Genomic DNA, 17535 nt, shown 5'->3' on the forward strand with positions numbered 1-17535 from the left:
ATAAAAAACTCAGTATTCATTAACCAATTGCATCATTAAGATTTTCTAAAGCATGGAGGTTAGCAATAATATTAGATTAATTAAAAAAAAATTATATATAAAATACCTAGTTTAACGGAAAGACCGTAAGTATACAATCATGTGCCCCATAATCTAAGCTATAAATCCGTCCTGTATTAAGGTGATGCATATGCTAGCTGAAATAGTTTCGTTAAAAAAAGAAATAGTCTTATTTGGTTTGAGAATAAAAACTCGACTTTTGAAAGAGAAAAGTGTTTTTTCAGATCAGGAATATAGTGTATAAGTTTAACCTTTTTTCACGGTGTTAAAAAAACAATTACTTGATAGAAAAAATCTAAACTCAAATTATTTTTTATGACTTCCTGAAAACTACAAGAAAATACCGACGCACCTGTTTCAGAAACAAACTAATTAAACTGTAGTTCGTTATAGTTTCAAAACTTTCACTCTAAGTCTCGTATTATTAGTTACACCTCTGTTATGTAGTAAATATTAGTACAAAAGTTAAACAAAGTGACTTGCATTAAACAAATACGTTATACGATCACAATATACTAATACGGAAATGTTAACCAGGTACCAATTCATGAGTTTTTATTGAAACACTTCTTCTTTTTATGTGTTATGTTTATAACCATATAGTATTCAGTATTTACTGGTGTGACTAATTCAAATTCGTGTCCAGCAAGATATATTAAAGTGAAATCATTTCCTACAAGGGTTTTCTCTATTTGCAAGGCCTAATTAATCTTGAGAACACTAGTTAAGTGGAGGGATCTTCATCGGCAAAGCCAAATTTTTTTTATTAAGAGTGTTCAAAATTTTAAAAAAAAATACCTAATTTTTTTTCTCGATGAGGTGATTCATTGACATCTTGTTCAACCTAGTGATGATCTGCCATGAACGATCCCACTAATATGTTTCCACAAAATACAAACAGCCTAGAAATATTTATTTTTCTAAGATGTGTTGCTTTTATTTTTCTCAATCCTGTCTTCGCCTAATCAGTAAAATAACGCTCAAGTGGATAGAAGCCTGATTCCAATCCAACTACAATTTTATCAGGTGCCGAGATATTTCCAAGTTCCAGAAGAGACGGATGCAATAAAATCAACGGCAGAAGAACTGGAGCAAGTTGCATTGTTCGAAAAATTCCAAGAAAGGAAATTCCACTTGGGGACGAGACTGCACCGGGAGCTCAGGTCTGATTTTATTGAATTCCTTAAATTTAATGTCGATTATTTTGCATGGTCGCATGAGGATATGACGGACATCCCGACGGAGGTAGCCGTACACAAGTTAAGCTTGGATCCTAACATATATACCTCAGGTAAGACAAAAGAAACTTTGGAAAGCAAGCAAGAAAAAGCTTATCTAAAGAGTCTTTGACTAGCGCCCGATGCCCATAGGAGTTGATTCACATGGATATGTGCGGACCAATCAATCCATCTTCACTTGGTAATAATAATTATCTTTTACTTTTCATTGATGATTTTTCTAGAAAAACTTGCGTGTATCTTTTGAAGCTGAAATCGGTGGTATTTGATACTTTAAAAAATTCAAGATTATGGTGGAGAAATAAAGTGACTATCAAATTAAGTCATTGCAGTCAAATAATGGTGGAGAATTCACTTCAAATGAATTCAAGATTTTTTGTGAAAATAGTGGAATTCGGCACTTTTTGACTGTTCCAAGATCACCACAACAAAATGGAATCGTGAAAAGAAAGAACCATACTATTCTCAACATGGCACGGAGTATGTTGAAGAACAAAAATATGCCAAAGGAATTTCAGGTTGAAGTAGTTGCTTACAATGTATTTGTCAAATCGGTATCATACCAAGAGTATTCGTGACAAAACACCTCAAGAGGCTCAGACTGGTTTTAAGCAAAAGTTGCTCATTTGCAAGTTTTTGGGAGCATTGTCTATCCACACGTGCCAGATAAGAAGAGATCTAAGCTTGATGATAAAAGTGAAAGATGTGTTTTCATTGGCTATGATCAAATTTCTAAAGGTTAGAAATTATATAGCCCAAAGAATGGCAAGGTCACCATAAGTAGAGATGTTTAGTTTGATGAAGATAATGCTTGGGAATTGAAAACTAAAGAGCAAGATTACTCTTTTAGTCCTTTATTTGATGAAGATGATGATGAAGAAGTTGCAGAGCAGCCTATCACACCACCTTCAATACCTCCAGCACAAGTTCAAGAAGAAGATGTATCAAATTCAAGTTCTTCAAGTGAAGTGCCACAAAAACTAAAAGTCTTCATGAGTTGTATGAAAATACCGAAGTGGTAAGAAAAGATTTATATGATTTGACTCACTTTTGTTTGTTGTTGGATAGTGAGCCTTTAACTTATGAAGATGCTGCCCACAATACCAAATATGGAGAGATTTCATGGATGAAGAAATCAAGACAATCAAGAAAAATGATACTTGCGAATTAGCCATACTTCCAAAAGGCAAAAGCACAATTGGTATAAAATAGGTGTACAAGTTGAAGAAAAATTTCAAGGATAAGGTGGAAAGGTACAAAGTAAGATTAGTTGCCAAGGGATACAAGCAAAAGGCCGGTATTGACTATGATGAGGTATTTGCATTGATCGCTCGTTTGGAAACAATTCGTTTTATTATTTCTTTGGCAGCTCAAAATCAATGAAAAATTCATCAAATGGACGTGAAGTCGGCTTTCTTGAATGGTGTTTGGAGGAAGAGGTTTTAATTGATCAACCTTTGGGCTACAAGGTTGAAGGACATGAAAATAAAGTTATGGAGCTTGAGCATGTAAAGTCACAAGATCAAATTGTGGATATTTTCACCAAGCCGTTGAAGATTAAGCTTTTTCAAAAGCTAAGGGAGGCTCTTGGAGCGATGAAACAAGTTTGGGGGGGGGGGTTGTATGTTGAAATGTGAAAACAATATAAACTTGTTTTCATTTGTCTATATTAGTTCATGAACTAGAATATTAATTTAGTACATGTATTAGAATATGAGCACATTGATGTACTTTGGAAGATACAATGTCTAGTAGTGTCATCCATGTACTTTGAAAGATGTGAGGTGTGGACTTAGTTATTATGTTTATATGTAGTGTAGGCTAGATACATGAAAGATTTCTCCTATAAATTTGTATTCGTAGCCATTTGGAGCAAGTCAAGTTGAATAGAAATCATCCTTTCCTCCGCTTTCTTCTTTGTGAGTTTTGTTTTTTTTTTTTGTGTTGTCTTGCTCTACCAAATTCTCTAACACCGGGAAGGGTTTATATTTATAGTGAGGCTTTAAAGTTTTAGGGTTTTTGAAAGAAAATTAAGAGAATGAGATGTGCCCTAGTGTAACGGGGAATCTGCGAGATCTTTTTAATGGTGTTAGAAGATTAATTAGTTACAATATTATTTATATATTTGTTACAATATTTTAAGAAAGATTACGAAAGGTAGTGAACTAATAATAAATTAAATAGTAGTAATAATAAGAAAGAGTCCAATATTTTGACCTAATTCCATTTATTGATCTATTCCAAAAGTGCTCACTTTTGGCAAACTTAAAGGTTCAAACTGATGCAAAAGAGAAATGGCCTCAGCTAGCGTGACATGTACTGGCAGCCTAAAGAGTTGTACCTAGCTGTTAGAAGCTAGTTATAGGCGGATAAGTTGTAAGTTGTTTAGTGAATAGTCTACACTACTAGAAATCCGGAAAAAGCAACCAAAATTTGGCGACCAAAATTGGTCTGTCAACAAAAGCGACCAAAGTTGATCGCTAAATTGGAGAAAATAATTAAATAATTATTCTAAATACATTAGCGACCAAGGTTGGTCACTTTTTGGTCGATAATTTCGTCAAAATGTTGACCGGACTGGTCAGTCTTGCTTGATCAAAGAAATACTGAGATTAACGACCAACATTGGTCGCTAAAGGGGGACCCACTTATAAAATTTTAATAATTATAATATTATTTTAAAAAAATTATAAAATATAAATAAATATAATTTAAAATTAGTGACCAAAGTTGGTCGCTCATTAAAGGATAAGCAAATAGACACCAACTTTGGTCGCTAATATGAGTCCTAGTTATAAAATTTTAATAATTATATTATTATTTAAAAAAATTATAAAATATAAATAAATATAATTCAAAGTTAGCGACCAAAGTTACTAAAATAGAGACCAACTTTGGTCGCTAATCTGGGACCCAGTTTTAACGTTTAACAATTATATTATTATTTTAAATATTATATAAAATATAAATAAATCTGATTTAAATTTAGCGACCAACTTTGGTCGCTAAATTTAATTTCTGGATAATTGGCGACCAACTTTGGTCGCTAAATATAATTTCTGGAAAAGTAGCGATCAAAGTTGGTCTCTTTTTAGGTCAACATTGGTCAAAATTAAAAATCACTTTTGTATTTACTATCTAAATAATATAAATATAAGCCGGTAACACTTTTGTAATACAAGGGATGAATACACTAAAATATACTCTAACATGCTATATATGCAGTTAAGTAGTACAACGAAGTGTGCGTGTGTGTGTCTCTCTCTCTCTCTCTATATATATATATATATATATAAGAACATGAAGCGCTCAGAACACAGGGCCGAGTTCTTTTAGGTATTGACACACTTGTAAATTGATAACAAAACATCTCGACTTAAATCAATTAATATGTTATAATTGATTCATCGACTTATAACCTAGTGATGAATGAATGTAATTCATTAACTCTGTTACAATACAAATAATGAATATAGTATTATGTACTATAACATGCTATATATGTAGTTAAAGTAGCACGAAGTGTGTGTGTTATATATATACACACACTAACATATACTATAACAAGTTATATATACATTATAGTATTACAGTGAAGTGTCTGTGTGTGTGTATGTGTGTGTGTGTTTTTATATATATTGTTTAGTACAATTTTTACTAAGATATTAATGTGTTTTTTTATTAAATTGTAGGTTCATCCCGAGTAATATTACTACGAGGATAATCACCAAAGCAACCAGAAAGCTTTATGATGGCCCTTATGCGTCTTGGAGTGAATTCCCATTCTCGCTGAAGGAGCAAATTTTCAATGAATTTAAGGTATAAATGTTCTTTTAAGCAGTATAATTATTTATATTTATGATATTTTCATATAATATTTAACTTTTGAAATATAGAGCAAGTGTGTATAGGAACACCGCTATAGCGCGGAAGTGGTTGCAAATTTTCATCTCAAAGCTCGCAAGCGGTTGTCACATACTTTCTCCAAAGCTAGAAAGTTGAACCAGAAGCCTGACTGGTTGCTTCAGAATTTATGGGAGGATTTACAAAGGCAATGGCTTACTGCAAAATTCTAAGAGAAGAGCGAAAAAGGAAAGAAAGCTTGCACATCTGAGAAGGGAGGATCCTTGCACACTGGATGTGCGATCAGCCTAGGAACAATAAAAAGAAGAATGATACGTAATTGCTTAATTTGTTTTAATTTTCAAAGTATATCTATTCTATTTATTAACTAAAATTTATGAGTTTTCAAAAAAAAGAAGTTGGGGCGTCCGATGAACCAAGATGAGCTATTCAAGGAGACTCATATTGTGAAGAAGAAGAAAGAGACGGATCAAGAAAGGTGGGTCGAGGGACGAGCCTCGACTGTACATGTAAGTTTTCACTTTTCATTAAGTATTTTGATTTACTTTTATATAAATTTTGAAATACTAATTCAATGTAATTTTTCTTATAGGGTCGCTTCACAACTGAAGTGGAGGAATTCATACGCAGTCAGCCACCTAATGAGTCGGGTGAGCCAATCCAACCTTCGGACGAGGATGGTGAAAGAATGTGGATGGAGGCTGCATGCGGTCCAAAATGGGGGAACGTATACGGGCTTCCTACTAAGAAATTCCATCGCTATAAGTGTGGAATGCAAGGAATAGGGACTTCCTCGCAAGCCGAGCAACTTGATGGGGAGAGCCTCTCCGCTATGCGTGAGACTGTGACAAAGATCACATCCGAGCTACAAGCGGCCAAGGAAAGAGAAAAGCTTAGAGATGCTCAGTACATTGGCATGGAAGCTCAGTACCAGGGCATGCAAGAGCAACTCAAATGTCTCCTAGCTTCTGGAGGTTTTCTGATTCCCCGGTCTCGTGAGTCATTGCCAGAGGCTCGCCTTCCCCGTGCTCGTTCCTTCCGTCCTCCAAGTGCTCGTTCCTCTCGTCCTCCCCTTGATCGTTCTTCCCGTCCTCGACAAGTAGACCCTTCTGGATACCGTCATGGTGATGAAAGTTCTTTAGACGGTGATGATAATGATGTACAAAACACTTATTAACTTTTATACACTTTGAACTAGACAAATAGAATCGGTTTTCGAATGGGCTTGTAATAAGAGTTAACTTAGTTTGGTTGGCTTAATGTGGTAGTTCTATTGAACTTTAAACTTTGTTGGTTTTAATGTTGTTTTTGTGTTGTTGTTGGTATTGTTGTTGTTGTTGCTTGTAATAGGGATTTGGTATGCTGGCAGGTGGTGTAGCTGCCAAAACAGGCAGTTTCTGCCAAAATAATACCCAGAAAAGCGACCAAAGTTGGTCGCTTTTCTATTAAAAAAATTATTTTTTGGGCAATAGCGACCAAAGTTGGTCGCCAACTAACCCAGATTTCTTAAAAAGTGACCAAATTTGGTCGCTATTCCATTAAAAGAAATAATTTCTGGAAATATAGCGATCAATTTTGGTCGCTTATCTTTAAAAAATAATTAAATTCTTTAAAATTGGTCGCTTATTTTAAAAAAAATTAAAAAAATTAAATAAAAAAGCGACCAACTTTGGTCTCTATTTTTCAGATTTTAAAATATAATATTTAGTTTAGAGACCAAAGTTGGTCGCTATATTTTGATTAGTAATAAATAAAAAAAAACGTAATTTACATGTAGAGACCAACTTTGGTCGCTAAAATTATATTATTAAACTATTAAAGCGACCAAAGTTGGTCGCTTTTTTCTTTACCTGAAATATTTGGTCCTTTTACCTTAGAGACCAAAGTTGGTCGCTAATTCCTAAGATAAAGGGACCAACAATATAGCGACCAGGCCTGTTTGGACGCTTTTTGGTCGCTTTTTGACCTATAAGCGACCAACTTTGGTCGCTTTTTACCGGATTTCTAGTAGTGTTAGTCCCTATAAGTTTCTTAAAGGAAGTTTAGTAAATTGTAATTAGGTCCATAGATTTATCTTTAATTGACACTTATAGTCCCTATCAGAAGTGGTTATAGGATTTTGTTTTGTAGTGAGTAGTGGAACCTATATGTAATGCTCAAGGAGCTGTAGATAGGCTCATAATTGAAAATCCTTTATTTTTATCCTAGTTTTCTCTCTTAGCTTCTTTTTCCTTTTCTCTTTACTGTTACATTGCCGTCGCCGGCATCAGTGGTATCAAAGCATCATCTGGGCTCTGTGAGAAACCATGGCTAGAGAATTTACTGAGGTCATGGAGATGCTACACAAGATGGCTGCAGGTCTATCTAGCTTCACAGCTCGTCAAGACCAGCTAGAAGCTTTTCAAGTGCAAACCTGCAAAAATCAAGAAGAAGCTGTCAATGACTTGAGAGAAATGCTTAATGAAGTTATACATGGCAGCAGAAGACCTGAACGAGGAAAATACATAGACCCACGAGAAGGTGAGTTGTATTCTCCTAGTGATCTTCCTCTCAGTATAGAAGACATGGCAACTCCCAGCTCCATGAGAGGAACTTGTTCAGCTTCTTCAAGTGTTTCCCTTCCTGGCAGTACTCCAACTTCAAACCTTGTGGCTCCTGCTCGAAATGTTACAATGAGGGTGAGTTGGACCTCTTCTGGACCTTTGAACCAAACTCAGTTGAACCCTAGCTTACAGAACCCCAATACTGTCATAAGAACCCAGCCTGCTATGGTGAGCATACAAGGACCTTCAGGTCCCTACTCTCCTCAACCCAGAAATCAACCAGCTCCACCATATCTCCCACCTGAAACCCACAGAAATCATTATACCCAACCTTACTAGCATGCCAACACCCCTAGTCGAGCTCAATACCCTTACAACCCCTATAATCAACCATCATATTATCCCTTAGCCTACCAAGTACCCAATACTCATGTAACCCCACCTATATACCATCAAGTTCCTTATGAAGCAGCTCCTAACCTACAACAGAACACACCTAGAAACAACCCTTGACAAGCTGCTCCTCATCCACCAATTACTTCCCTGCCAACCCTTCCCTTTACTAAGATAAGGTTGAGTTTCCAAGGTTCAATGGAGAGTACTTGAGGACTTGGCTGTATAAAGTGGACCAGTTTTTCTCCGAGGAAGATGTTACAATATAACAGAAACTGAAATTAGTATCTATGCACTTTGAGGGTGATGCCTTGCAGTGGCATTTTGGATACATGAGAAGTAGAGGCCAAACGCCTCTTCCTTCATGGGATGAGTACATTTGGGCATTATGTGATAGCTTTGGTGCAGAGTACACTGACCCCATGACTGAGATAATGATTGTTAAGCACACAGGAACTATGAAGGAGTACCAGCAAGCCTTCAACAGTGTCATGACTAGGTTGGACATATCAACTGGACATGCCATTAGTATCTTCCTCAACAACCTTAAACCATAATTGAGCAATGCTGTGAGAGTGGGGAACCCAAGCACCTTTCCTCAGGCCTACTACTTGGCTAGGTTGTAAGAAGCCAATTTTGCAGCTCAAAATAAGGCCATTAGAAGCTTGAGCTCAGGGTCTTCTATAGGTAGAGGATCAGGTGGATTTCATTCTCCCAGCTGGCAAAAATATGGCTCTTCAGGGTTCAAGAAAACCCCTGTGGCCAAAATGGATAACAATAGAAGGAGAAGATTGACTCCTGCAGAAATGGATGAGAAGAGGGAAGAGGCTTATGCTTCTTTTGTGATGAGAAGTTTACCCCTGGCCATAAATGCAAAGCTAAAAGGCACATCTATTCATTGGAGCTGGGACCTATAGAGGAGGTAGAAGAGGGGGAACCAGACGAGGAAGAGGCTTTAGAAGCAGATGAAATCCCTGAAGAAGTGGTAGAGGAGGTAACTGAGAATTATGTCATTTCATTGCAAGCCCTCAATGGCACACCAGGCTACCAAATACTCAGGCTTAGAGGGTTCACTGAGCAGAAACCATTAGAGATCTTTATTGATTGTGGATCTACCCACAATTTCATTGATAAGGATACAACAGAAAGGCTGGGGTGCAAGATCAACAAGATAAAGCCACAGTTGGTCCAAGTAGCTGATGGTAGGGAGGTCCATATAGAGAAATTATGTAAGGGGTTTCAATGGCTCATGCAGGGTGCAGTATTTCAAGAGGACTTCCTGGTCTTTCCTATTGGAAGCAGTGACATTGTGTTATGCATTCAGTGGATGTATCCATTGGATGACATCAAGTTCAATTTCAAAAAGTTGATAATGGAGTTTGAACATGAGGGCAAGTTGTTGACTTTGCAAGGGATTCAGCCTTCATGGTAAAGGTTAGAGGTACCAATGAAGAAGAATCAAGTGCTTTAGAGTTGGGAGGTAGTCAAGAACCAAGGCCAATTGCTGAGGTCCTGAAGCAATATGAACTAGTGTTTGGGGAACCAACTGAACTGCCCCCCTTTAGAGGCGTGTTTGATCATCACATATCTTTATTGGAGGGTACCTCCCTAATCAATGCTAGACCTTATAGATACTCCATTGTACAGAAGGATGTCATAGAGAAAATGGTGCAGAAAATGTTAGGACAAGGGATAATACAACACAGTTCAAGCCCTTATGCCTCACCTGTGGTCTTAGTGGGGAAGAAGGATGGAACATGGAGGATGTGTGTGGACTATAGAGCCTTGAACAAGATGACTGTCAATGACAAGTTCCCTATCCCTATTATTGAGGAGTTTTTGGATGAATTAGGAGGTTCTCAGGTATACTCTAAAATAGACCTCAGGGCAGGATACCATCAAATCAGAATGGCACCTGAAGATGTAGCCAAGACTGCCTTTAGAACACATTCTGGGCACTATGAATATCTGGTTATGCCTTTTGGGCTAACCAATGCTCCTTCAAGTTTCTAAGGGCTAATGAATCACATCTTCCAAGCACATTTGAGGAAGTTCATTCTGGTATTCTTTGATGACATTTTGATTTACAGTAAAAGTTTGGAGGAACATGTACAACATCTCAAGGTTGCCTTTGAATTATTGGTACAACATCAATTGTTAGCAAAGAAGAGAAAATGTGTGTTTGGGGCAGAAAGAGTGGAGTACTTGGGTCACCATATATCTTCACAAGGGGTCTCAACTGATCATAGGAAGGTAGAGGCTATGAAGAATTGGCCTAAATACAAACCGTGACCCAACTTAGAGGATTTTTGGGATTGGCAGGGTATTATAGGAGGTTTATACAAGGATATGGGGTCATTAGCAAACCCATTACTGATCTCCTCAGAAAAGATGGTTTCAACTGGACCAAGAAGGCAGAGAAAGCCTTTGATAAGCTGAAGTTGGCCCTAACTACAGCACCTGTGCTAGCCCTGCCTAACTTCTCTTTGACATTTGTAGTTGAAACTGATGCTTGTAATGTAGGTATTGGAGCGGTGTTAATGCAGCAAGGCCAACCCATTGTCTACCTCAATAAAGGTGTGGCTACTCAGCACCAGTCTTTATTGATTTATGACAAGGAGTTGTTAGCCTTGGTCATGGAAGTTAACAAGTAGTCTCAATATCTGACAGTAAAGCCCTTCATTGTTAAAATAGACCAAAAGTCTCTTAAGTTTTTGTTGGAGAAGAAGTTGCACACAGGCAATCAGTTGAAATGGATAACTAAATTGATGCAGTATGACTTTGAGATTGAGTACAAAAAGGGGAAGGAAAACAAGGCTGCAAATGCACTCTCCAGACTTCCACTAGTGGAGTGGTCAGCCATGACACTCTCAACTGTGAGAACTGATCTGTTGGAAGCAATTACGAAGAGCTGGGAGTTAGATGAGGAGCTAAAGTCAACAATCCAGGTCCTCAAGGATAGATGTTCCCATGATAAGAGGTACACCTTCATACATGGACAACTTAGAAAGAATGGCAAGCTGGTGGTAGGACCTGACCTACCATTGAGGAAAAAGATCTTACAGTTGTGGCACAGTTCTACAATTGGAAGACACTAGTGAATGGACAACACTTACAATAGGGTGTCTTCTCTATTTTACTGGAAGGGAATGAAGGAGAATATTCAGGAACTTGTGAAGGGTTGTGATGCATGTCAAGGGCACAAATATGACAATGCCCCTTACCTAGGGTTGCTACAGCCCTTGAAAATACCTGTTGCAGCCTGGAGCAGCATAAGTATGGACTTCATAGAGGGACTACGTAAGTCTCAAGGGAAATTGGTAATTTGGGTAGTAGTGGATAGACTCACAAAGTTTGCTCATTTTATAGGATTATCTCACCCTTACTCTGCCAATGAACTGGCCAAGATCTTCATGGAGCAAGTTTATAAGCTACATGGACTGCCAGAAGACATTGTAGTGATAGAGATCCCATCTTTACAAGCAAGCTGTGGCAAGAATTGTTTGCCATGTTAGGGGTGAGCCTTAACACTTCCACAGCTTACTACCCTCAAACAGATGGCCAGACTGAGGTAGTTAACAGATGTGTGGAGACTTACTTGAGATGTTTCTGCTCAGATTCTCAAAAGGATTGGATACACTACCTAGGGGCAGCTGAGTGGTGGTACAATACCACCTTCCATTCTGCCATTCAATGTACTCCCTATGAAGCCTTATATGGTCAACCTCCCTCTTGCACTTACCTTATGCTGCTAGAGATTCAAGCATGGAGGAAGTAGACAGAAGTTTTCTCACTAGAGATTTCAAGGTACAACTCCTCAAATACCACCTCAAGAGAGCTCAACAGAGGATAGAAAATCAAGCAAACAAATATAGGTCAAACAGGCAATTCAAAGAGGGTGATTGGGTATATGTCAAAATCTAACCATATAGGTAGGCCACCATGTCAGGAGGGTAATTTTCTAAGCTTTCAGCTAAGTATTACGGGCCCTATCAAGTACTATAAAAGATAGGGAATGTTGCCTATAAGCTGTCCCTTCTCTCTCGACTATTGCCCTACCCAACCTTTCATGTGTCCCAATTCAAGAAATGTTATGAGCTGCCAAAAACAACATCCCATCCTCCTATAGTTGAATTGTCAAGCCCTTACTGTCCCGAGCCACATAAAATCTTGGAGAGGCGTATGATCCAAAAGGGGAACAAGGATGTGGCACAGGTTCTAGTTCAATGGGACCAATTGCCCCCAGATCGAGCTACATGGGAGGACTACTCAGCTCTGAAAACCCGTTTTCCTTTTTTCCTTCCTTGAGGACAAGGAAACTTTCAAGGGAGGGGAACTGATGCAAAAGAGAAATGGCCTCAGCTTGCGTGACATGTACTGGAAGCCTAAAGAGTTGTACCTAGCCGTTAGAAGTTAGTTATAGGGTGATAAGTTGTAAGTTGTTTAGTGAACAGTTTAGTCCCTATAAGTTTCTTATAGGAAGTTTCGTAAATTGTAATTAGGTCCATAGATTTATCTTTAATTGGCACTTATAGTCCCTGTCAGAAGTGGTTATAGGATTTTGTTTTGTAGTGAATAGTGGAACCTATATGTAATGCTCAAGGAGCTGCAGATAGGCTCATAATTGAAAACCCTTTATTTTACCCTACTTTTCTCTCTTAGCTTCTTTTTCCTTTTCTCTTTACGGTTACATTGCCGTCGCCGACATCAAAAACTGCTAAAGAGTCTATCTAATGGATGATTTTAGTTCTACTCCAAAAAATAAAGGGACCATATTTGTCATATTCGGGAATTTTATAGCCGTTGTTAGACATAATATTATTGAAATTTGAGAAGAACATTTGAGTTTAAGTTGAAAAATGGTAATCGAAGGTTACCATGTTTGCACATGAATTTGAGAGGGACGTGTTGAAAATCTTTAGTGATATAAAAGTCAAGAAAATCAACTAGTTATGTTAGAATATCCTAAATTTATTCTGTGTTTAGGTTGATACCTGACAATATAAAACATAATTAATTTTCCTGATTTTATCTTAATTAAGAATCTTGATAATGAGATAATGTGCCTTATTTAGAACTTCTTTTATTCAGGGTCGAATTTACTGTTTATGGTATGGGATCCGCATAATTCAATAATTTTTGCCAAAATCTTATATTTGTCATAAAATTTTTATTTCATTATTCTCCAAAAGGTTAGCATTCAAAATTTATAAACTTTAAATCATGGATCTGCTTTTGCTGTAATTTCATAACTACTCCATTAGACTTATGAAACGTAATACGAGCCCGTTTGGATTAGTTGATTTGAAGTATCTGATAAGCATTAAGTGCTAAAAAACACTTTTAAGTGCTGAAACTGATTTAATAAATAAGCAGTTACATGTTTGGGTACAAGTGCTGAAATTGATGAAAAATTGCTACAGTATTTGATAAAAAGGTGCTGATAAGCTCTTTTTTTGTTAAAATGACTTAAATAACCTTAGAACTGTTTACACTTATAAGGACGTAATTTCTTTAGAATTTTAGATTCCAGATTGATTCAAATACAAAATATTCTATTTGTCATTTTATTTTAAATACAATTGTGCTTAGATAAGATAATTTTTTGATAGATATAATTTATTTTATGATATGCATATAATCATAAGTTATAATAATTAATAAATTGACAAAAGTTTCTCAGTAAAAAATAAAAATAGGACAAAATATCTGAAGAGAAACAAACACTGTCTTTATCACCACAACACTAAGAAAATAATACACCAAAAATTTGATATGTCCCCATCTCTTACATACAGTTCAAAGATTAATACACAATCACATAGGTATAAATATGCAAAGATATAGAGAATTTGCTTATCTTAAATAGTCAACGAGAATTGCAGTCCTGAAGAGCCCGGGGGTGGGGGGTGGGAGGGGGGTTAGGTTGAAAAAAATATTTGGGATTGTGAGTATCGATGTAGGAGTTTGTTCTAAAAAGGAATATTTTAAGGATAAAACAGTAAAAATTTTGGTCAAACTTAAAATGCTTATAAGCTAAAACTTGATAAGCTAGAGGTGACCAGCTTATGACTTTTGGCTTATTTTTGACTTATAAACACTTGGCTTGTAAACACTTTTAACTTTACCAAACGCGTAGATAAGCCAAAAAGTACTTATAAGCTAGTGTGACCAGCTTATAAGCTTAGCCAAACACCCTCTACGTTTGATTCCCGTTTTTCATTTAGACACCTAATTAAAGATCGATCTTTTGAACACAAATTCAACAATTTTAAACAGGCTAGCTAATGCGTATTAATCTCATTTGCTGTTGACATTAAAAATACTATATGTTAACGAGAAAAAGACAATCAAATAAATAAAGTCAAAATCTGTGAAAGAAAAAGAAGGCGTGGAGGGGTCCAGAAAATTAATCTCAACAGGTTAACTATAACAAATTAAAGTGTCTGTACGAACAAAGGACATATGTTCTATCTTCATTAATTTGGCATAAATATCAAGCAAGAAAATACTCACACAAGGCTAAAGTAAGAGCTAAATAAGCACCAACAAAAAATAATAATAACAAACACCACAACAAAAACAAAAACAAAATTGTTCATTTGTCATTTCAAACATATTACTAGTAAAACATTCTAAAAAAAAATCATAGAGACCTTTTATGTGTTGCTCCTCGTTCCAGTAATATTCTATGGGTGAGATCAAGCTTTCCACGTAAGTAATGACTGATATATCATTTTGGTATCTGAGCTCAAGAATGTCTTGCATACTATCATTCTTAGGATAGTATGCAACAACACCATTATGGCGTACTATCAATGCTAATTTTCCATTATTCGACATGAAAAGAGACCGATAAAATATGTAGGGACGCGTTATTTCTGAATTCCTTATGACAAACAACGATGTCCATGAATCCTTCCTTCCATACTCTTTCATGACCAATATCTCAAGACGCTTATCAAATTCTACGCAAGTCATACATAGACAATCATTTAAAACTCCTAAACCAACTATAGCGTTATCGTTTTTGTATAACGAGTGGAACTTCTCTGAGATGGCGTCAAAACAAATTACCTCTTTACGAGGACCAAAAAGTCGGTGATTTTGCCACTTTGATTCACCACTTTCTTCACCATCCATTGGTTCATTATCATTATCGGGATTCCAACGTAAATGCTCATCCTTATATCTTCCGACTAAATTCTCGTGCATGTTAAAATAGTTGTTGTCCAGATTTGCCCTAGAGTGAAGCCGCCCATGCATTGTGATCCCATCACGGGCCGAGAACATATCACAGGGGCAATCGATGCGTCTCCACTTTTTGTCTTTAAGACTTGCAACCAAAGCATAAGCACCATCAGTATCACAGACGGACTTATTGTATACGTAGAAAAGTACCTTGTATTCATTCTTGGAAGAGCCGAAACAAAGTCCCCCAGCACTTATAACATGTTCATCGCTTGTCAATAGGTGGAGTTCAATCACTTTGTTGCAAAATCGAGTAGCAGGATTCCACAAGAAAATATGCTTGTTCGCGCTTATGAGTACGAGACCATCACAAGAACCCAACAATCTTAGATATGGCTTTGAATACTTATCCTTGTAAATACGGCTTTCCGATAAAGGATTCTCAAGAGTCTGGAAGTTGAACTTGTCATCCTCCTTTGGATTTATCAAGTGAAAGGAGCCTCCATTTTGATTGAAAATCGCTTTTGAGCTTCTTCGTCGTTGTTTTGAGAGATCCGATTCGGGGTTTGAAATCCAAGATTGCCATTGCTTAGAAACATTCTTGAATCTTAAGAGGGATCTCACTGGTAATTTTGCTAGAATAGCGATAGTGATTTCGTTGGGTAGATCTGGAATTCGCGGGTTTTGAGCTTGAAGGGAACGATTTCTTCTTTGATATTGTTTCATGGTCACAATCCTAGGGTTCAGAGCAAAAAAGAGAACATATACCTAAATTATTTTTATCTCACATATGGAGGCGGCAAGGAAGGGTTTATATGTTAGTATATATTTTATATATTTTTGAAGGTTTCGGTAGGGTTTAGGGTTTTGAAAGAAAAGGAGAATGAGTTGTGCCCTCCTAGTGTAACGGAGAATCTAAGAGATCTGTTTTAATCTAAAAATTGCATAGACTTTATTGGATAATTTATAATTACAAGGTCAGTCCTAGAATAAATTATATTTTTGGATGATTTATAAATAAAAATTGCCCTAGTGTAGCGCAAAAACACAAATAACTAAAGCTACTTTAGTTCTTGGATTCTAAAAAATCCAAGAAAAATGTAGTCACATAAGTCTTTCATTTTATTACTTTGCTCATTTTCGGCATTCCCTACTTAAGCGAAAGTCAATTTTCTTAGCTATCCCGTTATATGCTGAAGTTCTTATATCTCAATTCTACTCTTATTATGCGTTTTTGTAGTTGATACTTCTAGTACTTGCTTAATGTCTTTTAAATTATTTATATATAGGGGTCTCAATTGACTAAAAAGGTTGGTCTTGTTTAGTACACTTTACTGGAGAAATAAAGGTATGTAAGCAGCATATAGAAACCTCAAAAATTAGAAAAGCCTTTCCCTAGACTGCTTCTAGTAATTTCAGTACTATAAATCTGTTTACTGTAAAAAACGAGTAACAATTGAGTTTATATATGGTTTTAAGAATATGCGGATTAATTCAATATAAATGATAAATGACGTCAGATTAAGCAAATAAAAAACGTAATAAATTGCCAAATCAATAAGGAGAGTGATCCCGGACTCAATAACGGCTTAACGAAGTGCTTGCCTCCAATCCCGAAGTCACGCTAATGAAGAACTAATGGACAAAGTTAGAACTTTGAATAACAGAGAGAATATGAGTATATTGCCTTGATATGTGTTTTACAATGTGTCTAATGAATAATTAGTTTCCCCATTATATATTAGGGGAATTTCTCCCTAAGTACAATTCTAAAAAAAGGATAAAAATCTTTCTTTATGCTAATCAGTGATTCACTGCTGATATGGGCCGAGATTTACACTGTGACATCCGATTGGGCATGGATGTCACGGCTCTTTGTTAGTTGTGTTCGGCCGTTTGGTAATGCACTCCGAAGTTGAGGGACTCGAATCGAACCTGGGAGATGTGGCCCTGATGCTTCCGAGGGCGGATGTTTTGCTCGATCCCTGATGTAAGAGGTTTTTCGCCCAGACTTCGATTCCTTATGATCACGTTACAGTCCTGTTTGTCCTACCGGAAAACCAAGATATTCAATGGGCTCGATTTTACCTGTATAAAGTCCCCTCATTTCTTAGAGAGGAGGTTTATCGAAACGATGAGAAACGACAGATGCTTTTCACCTCCTTCTTTAATATGCCGCAACAGAAATGACTAGGAAGCCGAAATGTGCCATCAGTCGCGTCATTCTGACTTCGAACATGTGTCAG

The 17535-nt window shown here is 36.7% G+C and overlaps 1 protein-coding gene across 1 annotated transcript; it reads right to left on the bottom strand.

Annotated features, from left to right (window-relative positions):
* Window positions 1-14382: 14382 nt before the first annotated feature.
* Window positions 14383-16015, bottom strand: LOC104225897 (F-box/kelch-repeat protein At3g23880-like). Its single transcript, XM_070158595.1, has 2 exons — window positions 14755-16015; window positions 14383-14405 (listed from the first exon to the last, which is right to left on the bottom strand). Exons 1-2 carry the CDS (start codon window positions 16013-16015, stop codon window positions 14383-14385), a joined length of 1284 nt encoding a protein of 427 aa, XP_070014696.1.
* Between the last annotated feature and the right edge of the window lie 1520 nt (window positions 16016-17535).

The sequence above is a fragment of the Nicotiana sylvestris genome, chromosome 10 (genome assembly GCF_000393655.2).
Source record: "Nicotiana sylvestris chromosome 10, ASM39365v2, whole genome shotgun sequence".
Taxonomy (NCBI): Eukaryota; Viridiplantae; Streptophyta; class Magnoliopsida; order Solanales; family Solanaceae; genus Nicotiana; species Nicotiana sylvestris.

Coding starts and splice junctions, on each gene's coding strand:
- LOC104225897 (XM_070158595.1), bottom strand. CDS start 16,015: ATGAAACAATATCAAAGAAGAAATCGTTCCCTTCAAGCTCAAAACCCG. Junction 14,406..14,754: donor CGAGGAGCAACACATAAAAG/GTCTCTATGATT, acceptor TAATGTCAACAG/CAAATGAGATTAATACGCAT.